We start from the raw sequence: 10,150 nt of genomic DNA, 5'->3' as shown, positions 1-10,150 counted from the left end.
GACATTCATAATGATTTTACCAAATAGATTTCATGGATTTGAAATTTAGAGCTATAAAAGTTATGAGCACTTGAAACGAATCTAATACCTTGCATACAAAGATATTCCACGGTGTATCTGTTAGAACACCGAATAATTGTGTATTTGATGAACGTGGAAGGTCCCCCGCTTTTTTGCAAACGTTAAAACGCTGTATCAAATATTGGGCCAAGCTATCTTGCATGCCAAATTCAGGATTTCTAAAAAAAATGCTTAGAGAATGATTTATATAATATAGAACAATCATAAACAAGAACGCGGCATACTTGGTTCTAAAATATCCAAAATCTTCTATTCCTGTGTAACATGGACAAAATTCAAGAAGTATTTGTAAAAACCTTTCTGGCCCAAAAAATATATATGTAGCATGAGCAAACTCGATTCTTAGTGAGAGTCCAAGAATCGAGTCAGAAAGATACAAGCACATGCAGATTTAAGATGCTCCTCTCAGTTTTTGAAAGTTTAAACAGAAAGATACGTCTTCGAACGCCAAGGGTGACTTCGTGAATTATGTGAAAAACACCAATCAGAAAATGAATATCACTTTTTATTAGTTTGTATATTTAAACAATACTAGTATATCATTTCCATGTATATATCACATTTGTTTCCATAGTTCACCCAGAAATACAAAAACGTCTACTTAACAATACCAGGCAGCACTCATTTTATTCGTCGTCTCGTCGCTTTTGTATGAGACGTATATCAGACATATTTAATGTAAATCCAATGTCCTTGCGTTGTATTACTTTGTATTGTCTCTGGTCTTAGAATTGTTACGAAAAAAACACTAGGTTATATGTTATTCTTTGACAGACAGTTCTAAATAATATTACAAAAGCACACGTTCTTATACATATTGAACAAAAAGTACAATTGCATTGTTCACGCCTAATGCTTTGACATATTGCGAAAAAAAAGAAATCTATATTCATAATAAAGATTACCTAATAGCGTGAATATTGTAAAATGTCCCGGGAAATATTATTCTACAAAAAACGACGTGTAAGCGCCAAGACAATTGCACGTGGGCCGTGTTCTATAACGCAATCTGTTGTCTCCTCTACGGGAAATATAGCAGTGAAAGTAGACCCAGTCGAACAAATAAACACTATTAAACGAACTTTATCTGTGTTTTATTTTTATCTCAGCTTTTAGCTCAAACAAATAACGCCATTCATTCATCTGATTCCGATTGCTTGGCCCATTTAACAATATTGTTTTACAATATTCATTTTCTTTTCTGTTTCGACTGGAAGCAAGCAAGTTGTCATGACTTTTTGTAGAATTTGGATCATACATCCGCAAACTGACACGATCGCAACTGACAAATGACTAATCTGATATGTTATGAGTAATAATCTCAGTGGTACAGTTGCTCAACGTTGGTAGGCATTTCCACTGCTTGCATCGATTTTACCCGACATGCTTCGCAACCGTGTGAAGACACGTGTATTTTACAACTGTCATTCGCTTTGAGCATTTAAATCTCCTGAAAGCAGAAATTGTTTATATCAATACAATACTTACTTCAATATTCATACCCCGAAGGGTGCTCAGTCTATGTAAACATTCCAAAAATGCATTTGAGGTACGCTGCAAACTTACTTTGGCAACTACACTGTTGTATTGAGTTATGTTTACTCAACATCAATAAGAAAGAAAATGTGCAAATGTGCTGCCTTTTCATTTGTTATTTAGCGTGATTGAAAACAACAAAATACCTAAAAGAAAACAATCGTATCTATTTTAAATTTACAAATTGTGAGAAACATGACATTATTACATTGAAATCTTAGTTTAAAACGCATGTAAAATACGTGTGGCTTTCAACTCGTCGACTGTAGCGCTTTAACAAAACATAAACTTATTTCGATGCAATTATTAACAGATAAAAACGCTGTCTGGAATCTGGAATGACGGTAAAAGTGACCAATCATAGTCAAGCATATGTTTTGGCCATCAAAAATGTCATAGATGCATCATGGACGAGAGGTTCAACGTGTTATTCTTAGTATTGTTGTTCGTTGCTGTATTTTTTTACATATAGATACATTGCACTATAATTTATCATAAACTCGAAACGCTGTTCGAGGAAACAATGAAATTATCTAATGTGCACGTGCACTGGTTTTTTTTAAGTACGTACAATAAAAATCTCTGCGCATGCTTATTAGTGTTTTGGATTTTCCATCCACTGTTATGTGCCCTGCGAACGCAAACATTTTTAGTTTAGTATGAAACATAACCCGATTTAGTCTACAGTATATATTATCGATAAACAAAATTACAAAATGTATGTTTCTGCCATGTTGCATCTTTAAAATGTTTCAAAATACAAATACAGCAAATGACACGTAATTAAGCTTTTAATACGACATTCTCTCTACTACGCCATCATTATAACAATAACTTGCGCCTGCCCGTAAAATGTCACCGCGACGAGTAAACAACTCTAGTTTATTATTAAAACTTTGAATATTTTTTGAAACCTCCAAATCAGTATTACATTTATTAATGAGAGTGAATGCCAATTCCCACGAACTGGCGTGACAATATCGAATAATCCGTGGAACTATAAACATTTTTCCAATACAGTGTAGATTAAATAAACATTGAGCAAATCAATCGCAACTTCAATCCTCACGCGATTATACATATTCGTTCTCAAACATACAGTATTCATTCTGACGCCGTTTAGGTGAACGTATCAGGGGTGTTGCAACTTCCAGACTTCAAGGTGAGCATAACTTTTGTGACATTATGTTTTACTAATTAAAAAATTAGTTACAAAGATAATTACAAAGAACGTATTAAGAACGGAGTTAATGAAGACGACGTATTTTGTTGCTGGGATATCATCATTTTTGCTTGAGTCGTTAGTTTATTACAGGTTTTTAAATATTCGCCTATACGCGAAAAGAAAATACATTTCCATTTATATCGTGCGTCCCAAATGAGTTATTGGTCTATTTTCGCTGCTGCCGTCGGTTTTATGAACGTAGTGGACATGGTTTCTGTGAATATATCGCTGTTATATCTCACTATATTAGTACTATAACAATATCCATGTGATATAATGTCCGCTATAACTCAATATATATATGACATCTTAATATTTCTGTGATATCTAAATATATCTGAGTTATAGTAGTATCGATGTGCTATTATCTTAATATATCTGTAATATCTTGGGATATCTGTGGTATTTCAATATTTCTGTGAGGTCCCAGTTTATCTGTGACATCTTGAAATTCCTGCGATATCTCAATGTCTTATTGATGCATGTCACGAATGTCAAACATTAAATCATGTTTATGTTGTATGTCGTGATGGTGGCGTTTTGTGTTTGTCTTACGGCGATAGATAGGCAATGTTGTTTTTGGCGATAGATAATTGTTAAATATAGAGTGGCAAGATGTTTCTTTTAGTCAGCACTAGGGAAGCGGACTTTGATAGAACCCGATCTGAACGTTCATGTGATCAAATGTGGATGTCCGATCTTGTAGGTACCACAGTAAGCCATTGAATAATATTGCATCATGGGAGTTTGTGATCTATTCTGGAGGACGTCGGTTCGCCGTTGTTGGCAGTATACCATTTTTTACGTGTCTACTAATCACGCGTTTGCAAGTAACGTTAGAACAATACACTGTGTATTGTCATACAAATTAATGTATTGTGATCTACGGAATGTGCATCATAAAGATAATTCTATTGGCCAATTCCGGCCTACTGCAGTTAACGAGTGGGGAAACTCGCCAGTGAATGACATTCCCGATTTTGGTTCTGAACTGGATGTGCCTTCTAATTTATGTTACTGGCTACGGAGGTGTACTGCGGTGCAAGGGAATCCACCCGGACCACTCTCCTTCTACAAGTTACGAATATTGGACAGATAAACTCTGTAATTGATTGGTATCGTGCTCGACTGAGTGTGCAGCGTGTATTCTAAGACTACAGTGCTTCTGACTGCGTTTTGTAATTACCGTCGTCGCCACCGTTAGCACAGACTCGCTGGAAAATACACCGTTATCACGCAAAGACCCGTTTTCATCTAGTTTGAAGAAACTGTATGTAGGTAGGGCTGTGTCCGATCGCCAGTATATTATTTGCGTCCGTTGTTTGTTATGTATGTTTGTCTCTTAGTTTTATGCATGCATGCAAGATTCTATGTTAGACAATTATTTACATTATCGATTTAGGCATTTCCTCGTAATAGTATAACGTAATCCACTACCCTTTTCCCGTGTGGAAATATTACAATATTATTACTGAATTATATTTCTAGTGTTATATTTTTTGTGTAACAAAACAACGTGTACCCCACTACCCCTTGTAACGGGTCAGGCATTTCCTGCCCATCTTTTAGGTGTGTGGAATAAAGTACGTTGTTTAAACCTTACTCGTGTAGCGTGTACTTGTTGTTTATGTCGCATATAAATTATATAACTGTCCTAAGTTTCGAATTATTAAAGGACCCAGTTCACAGGGGTGTTATGGGTGTCATTTGTTTGGGACAATTTGAAACCTTAGCTCAACCCAACTAGCACCCTGTGACATTTTGGTGGCAGCGATGGGATTCATAAGTTTATAAATCAATTGGTTAAATTTATGAATTCATTGAGTACATTTATAAAGCCATTAATTATATCGAAACAAATCTATCAGTTGTTGTTGGATTGAGTGCGACATATCAACAATTCCTTGCTACAATTAATCGACTAGATTAAATTTATAACATGGATATTGATGTGGGAAAGTTAAAGCAAACTGGGGAAGAATTGGGTTATGAGGGGCCTGCCCTAACAAAATTTATTCAGGAAGAGAGAAGTAGATTAATCATTGAATTTAAAGAGAATCAACAACATGCTAGGGAGGCAAGAAAGGCAGAGAGGGAAGAGGCAAAGGCACAAAGAGAGGAGGCAAAGGCACAAAGAGAGGCAGAGGAACGGTCTGAAAAAAGAAAGTTTGAAGAAAAAGAGAGGGAAAGGCAATTTGAATTAGAAAGAATAAAAACAGAAATAACCGTGAGAGCAGAGGGAACTGGTGGCCAATCCCAGGATTCATATATGATGGGTGCTAAACTTCCTAAACTGTCAGAATTTAAGGAGGGCGAGGATATGGATGCGTTTTTGGTTCGATTCGAGGTATTTGCTAAAAGTCAACACTGGTCAGAAGATGTATGGGGCGTAGGTTTAGGTGCACTTTTGACTGGTAAAGCGCTTGCAGTGTATGTTAGTCTTCCTGTAGAAGATTTAGCAGACTATAAAGCAGTCAAGGATGCCTTGTTAAAACTATACGATTTGAATGAGGAGGGATTTAGATACAAATTTAGGCAAGCAACACCTGGGAACATGGAAACGGCGGCTCAGTTTATGGTAAGGTTAGGAAATTATTTGGCAAGATGGGTGGAATTATCGGGCCTTGACAAAACGTATGAAAACATTTTGGATTTGGTGACAAGAGAACAGTTCATAAACACATGTAGTCCCGATTTGGCTTTATTCCTTCATGAGTGGAAGCCAAAGAATTGTCATGAAATGGCTGAATTAGCCGATCGTTATAGGGAAGCTCGTCTGTTTAGAAACCACAGAACCCCTCGTAATGTTAATGTCAACACTGATGCTTCTTTTGATCCTGGCCAGAAACAAACTGGTAAAGGTAAGCAGAATCATAGTAAAAATGGTTCACGGCGAAAAGAGACCCGGACATGTTTTAAATGCCATAAGGTAGGTCATATTGCACCAGATTGTCGTAGTCGTGCAATGAAGTCAGCAGCTGTTGAGGTTGAAGGTGAGAGCAAGCAGATCTCAGCAACCTGCGTGGTCACTCATGCAGATGGTAATAAGTGTTGTAGGCCCAAAGCAGGTAAGTTAACTCTGAAATGTGGCCATGATTTACCATTGTTTAGTTTGTCTAGTGTTAATGCCAAGTCACAAACTACAAGTTCGAAAATGCCTGTGGTAGAGGGTACCATTGGTAAGTATAAAATTAAGGTGTTAAGAGATTCTGGGTGTAGTGGTGTGGTCGTTAGAACCAGCTTAGTAGAATCTAATCAGTTTACAGGAGAGGTTCGAACCTGTTTGTTAATGGACGGTTCGTATCGCAGTGCTCCTGTGGCAAAGTTGTATGTCAACACGCCTTATTTTAAAGGATGGGTTGAAGCTCTGTGCATGAAGCAGCCAATCTATGATTTGGTTATTGGAAATATAGAAGGCGCAAGAGAGCCGGGTGACCCAGATCATGATTGGCCACATGTAGAAATAGGTCTGAAAGTTGACCGAGAGAGTAATGATACAAGAGGTCATGAAATGGTCCAAGCTGTACAAACTAGAGCACAGATAAAGGCTCAGAGTAAGCCTGTCCGTCCTCTTATAGTAAAAGAGTTTAAGGAAACTGATGGGGTTGAGTCACACCCTGTTACTGTTGAGGTGCTCAGGGAAGCGCAGCGAACAGATTCAAGTTTAGTTCAAGTTCGTAAGTGGGTGGAGTCGGGCGAAGAGAAAATTTCAGGGAGAGGCAACAAGTCCAAATTTGTGGTGAGCAAAGGTCTCATCTACAGGTTGTATCAATCACCTAAGTTAGGTCAGGGAAGTCGTGTTAAACAACTTGTAGTGCCTACAAAATTTCGCAACGAAGTAATGAGATTGGGGCATGATTGTTTATTATCTGGTCATCTTGGGACCCAGAAAACAGTTGACAAGATCTTAACACAATTCTATTGGCCTGCAATGCATGGCGACATCCAAAGATATTGTCAGTCTTGTGATGTATGTCAGCGTACGTTTCCTAAAGGGAAGGTTGGTAAAGTACCCTTGGGGATAACGCCTCTTATAGACGTACCTTTCAAACGGGTTGCGATTGATTTGGTCGGGCCTATTGATCCCGTAACAGATAAGGGTAATAGATATATTTTGACGTTTATGGATTACGCCACAAGATATCCCGAGGCGGTGCCTTTGAAACGAATCACAACAGAGGTTGTCTCTGAAGCTTTAGTTGGAATTTACAGTCGGTTGGGTGTACCTGAACAGATATTGACTGATCTTGGAACCCAATTTGTGGGTGACCTGATGAAGGAGGTAAGTCGTCTTTTGTCAATTAGGCGGATTACTACCACTCCTTACCATCCAGCGTGCAATGGACTTGTGGAAAGGTTCAATGGAACTTTGAAAACAATGCTCCGTAAAATGTGTGATGAAAGACCAAAGGACTGGGATCGGTATGTAGATCCATTATTATTTGCCTATAGGGAAGCACGAAATGAGAGCCTTGGCTTTTCACCATTCGAACTCTTGTATGGAAGAACGGTCAGAGGTCCCATGTCAATTCTGAGAGAATTGTGGACAGGTGAGTCTACTTCTGGAGAGGTGAAGTCAACCTACCAGTATGTGTTGGATCTGCGTGACAGATTAGAAGAAACGTGTAAACTCGCTAGAATGGAGTTATCTAAAGCCCAGTCACGATACAAATTTCATTACGACAAAAAGGCCAAACAGCGTCAATTTGAGGTAGGTGATCATGTTCTACTACTGCTCCCTACAGCACACGACAAGTTAAGAATGCAGTGGCAAGGGCCTTACATTGTGAAGGAGAGAGTGGGTCAGATGGACTATCGGATTGAAAGGAAAGGTAAGATTAAGCTTTATTATGCTAACCTGTTAAAAAAATACGAGTTGAGATCAGAAGAGCCTGTGAATAAACATATGGGCGTATTGGAGTGTGTTGGTGTTGGATTAATCGATGGTCACGAGTTGGACGATTCGTGGGCAGACGAACCAAGTCGAGAGACTGCCGACTTAGTAGAAACCATCACTATTGCAGGTAAGGAAAGCATTAAAGATGTGCACATCTGGGAAGGGTTAGACGACGAACAAGCGAAGGTAGTTAGCATGCTACTTGTGAAATTTGCTGACACTTTGTCGGATATTCCTGGTAAATGTAGAGTAGGGCAACATAATATTCATTTGACCTCCGATGTGCCAATCAGATCACGTCCATATCCCCTGCCATATGCCTTGGAGAAGACAGTAAGGGATGAAATCCAAACTATGTTGAAAATGGGGGTCATTGAACAATCAAACTCCCCATATTGCTCCCCAATCGTACTCATTAAGAAAAAGGATGACGCAATTAGGTTCTGTATCGATTTTCGGAAGTTGAACAAGATTACCATTTTCGATGCAGAACCAATGCCAAATCCCGAGGAAATGTTTGCCCAATTGGCTAAAGGCAAGTATTTTACCAAATTAGACCTAGCAAAGGGGTTCTGGCAAATACCACTGGCACCAAAGGCCAAGGAAAAGACCGCATTCCAGACTCCTTTGGGCCTTTTCCAATTTATTTACATGCCCTTTGGACTTGTAAATAGTCCGTCCTCGTTTAGTCGCATTATGCGTGTGGTTCTCAAGGGCTTAGATGGAAAGGTGGTGAACATGGTTGATGATATCTTGATTTATACAGAAACTTGGGTAGAGCACATGACTATTTTTGCAGAGGTTCTAACTCGTTTAAAAAACGCAGGGTTGACGGCAAAGCCAAGTAAATGTTTCATAGGATATAATGGCTTAGAGTTTGTAGGTCATCAGGTGGGTCATGGGCTGTTACGAATGATACCTGAAAAGGTTGAAGCACTCTTGCAGGCAAAACGCCCATGTACAATAAAACAAGTCCGATCATTTCTGGGTATGGCTGGGTATTACCAAAAATTCGTACCTAATTTTTCCACTATAGCAGCCCCCCTGAGTGATCTAACAAGAAAGGGACAGCCTAAAAAGGTGAATTGGGGTGAGCCACAGCAAAAATCTTTTGATGATTTGAAGGAAATGTTGAGTAGACAACCTGTGCTGAGTTTACCAAATTTTGCGGAACCATTCATAATACGCACAGACGCGTCTAACTGCGGACTAGGAGCAGTTTTATTGCAAAATAAAGGTGACCATGCATTTCCTATTGCCTATGCAAGTAGAAAATTATTGGATAGGGAAACCTCTTATTCAGTCATTGAAAAGGAATGCCTTGCACTTGTGTGGGGAATACATAAATTTCAGAGATACTTGCATGGACGGGAATTTGTGATTGAAACAGATCACCAACCGTTAATATATTTGAACCGTGCCAAAGTTTTGAATGGCAGATTAATGCGCTGGGCTCTTTCCCTACAACCTTATAATTATAGAATAGTAGCTATAAAAGGGTCTCATAATATTGGTGCTGATTATTTAAGTCGCAGCACTGGTGCAGAGACCGATAACTAATGATATAATGATTGACAATCCTGACTTCTTAGATGAAGACTACGTTTCATCTTAAAGGGGGAGTTGTGTCACGAATGTCAAACATTAAATCATGTTTATGTTGTATGTCGTGATGGTGGCGTTTTGTGTTTGTCTTACGGCGATAGATAGGCAATGTTGTTTTTGGCGATAGATAATTGTTAAATATAGAGTGGCAAGATGTTTCTTTTAGTCAGCACTAGGGAAGCGGACTTTGATAGAACCCGATCTGAACGTTCATGTGATCAAATGTGGATGTCCGATCTTGTAGGTACCACAGTAAGCCATTGAATAATATTGCATCATGGGAGTTTGTGATCTATTCTGGAGGACGTCGGTTCGCCGTTGTTGGCAGTATACCATTTTTTACGTGTCTACTAATCACGCGTTTGCAAGTAACGTTAGAACAATACACTGTGTATTGTCATACAAATTAATGTATTGTGATCTACGGAATGTGCATCATAAAGATAATTCTATTGGCCAATTCCGGCCTACTGCAGTTAACGAGTGGGGAAACTCGCCAGTGAATGACATTCCCGATTTTGGTTCTGAACTGGATGTGCCTTCTAATTTATGTTACTGGCTACGGAGGTGTACTGCGGTGCAAGGGAATCCACCCGGACCACTCTCCTTCTACAAGTTACGAATATTGGACAGATAAACTCTGTAATTGATTGGTATCGTGCTCGACTGAGTGTGCAGCGTGTATTCTAAGACTACAGTGCTTCTGACTGCGTTTTGTAATTACCGTCGTCGCCACCGTTAGCACAGACTCGCTGGAAAATACACCGTTATCACGCAAAGACCCGTTTTCATCTAGTTTGAAGAAA

The 10,150-nt window shown here is 38.9% G+C and overlaps 2 protein-coding genes across 2 annotated transcripts in view; both read left to right on the top strand.

Moving 5' to 3' along the window:
• The first annotated feature begins 2,661 nt into the window (after positions 1 to 2,661).
• Positions 2,662 to 10,150, top strand: part of LOC102803376 (uncharacterized) — a 49,566-nt gene continuing 42,077 nt past the window's right edge. The window contains exon 1 of the mRNA XM_006816432.3: positions 2,662 to 2,779. The gene's annotated coding sequence lies outside the window, so the exon portion shown is untranslated. The remainder of the gene's footprint in view (positions 2,780 to 10,150) is intronic.
• LOC146740867 (uncharacterized) lies at positions 4,782 to 9,299 on the top strand. The gene has a single exon (XM_085501863.1). The coding sequence runs from the start codon at positions 4,782 to 4,784 to the stop codon at positions 9,297 to 9,299; it is 4,518 nt and encodes a 1,505-aa protein (XP_085357989.1).

The sequence above is a fragment of the Saccoglossus kowalevskii genome, chromosome 7 (assembly GCF_978046115.1).
Source record: "Saccoglossus kowalevskii chromosome 7, keSacKowa6.1, whole genome shotgun sequence".
Classification (NCBI taxonomy): Eukaryota; Metazoa; Hemichordata; class Enteropneusta; family Harrimaniidae; genus Saccoglossus; species Saccoglossus kowalevskii.
This window is presented reverse-complemented; position numbering and strand designations above follow the sequence as displayed.

Bases quoted from the DNA above. Each gene is read 5' to 3' on its own strand.
- LOC146740867 (XM_085501863.1), top strand. From the start codon at position 4,782: ATGGATATTGATGTGGGAAAGTTAAAGCAAACTGGGGAAGAATTGGGT.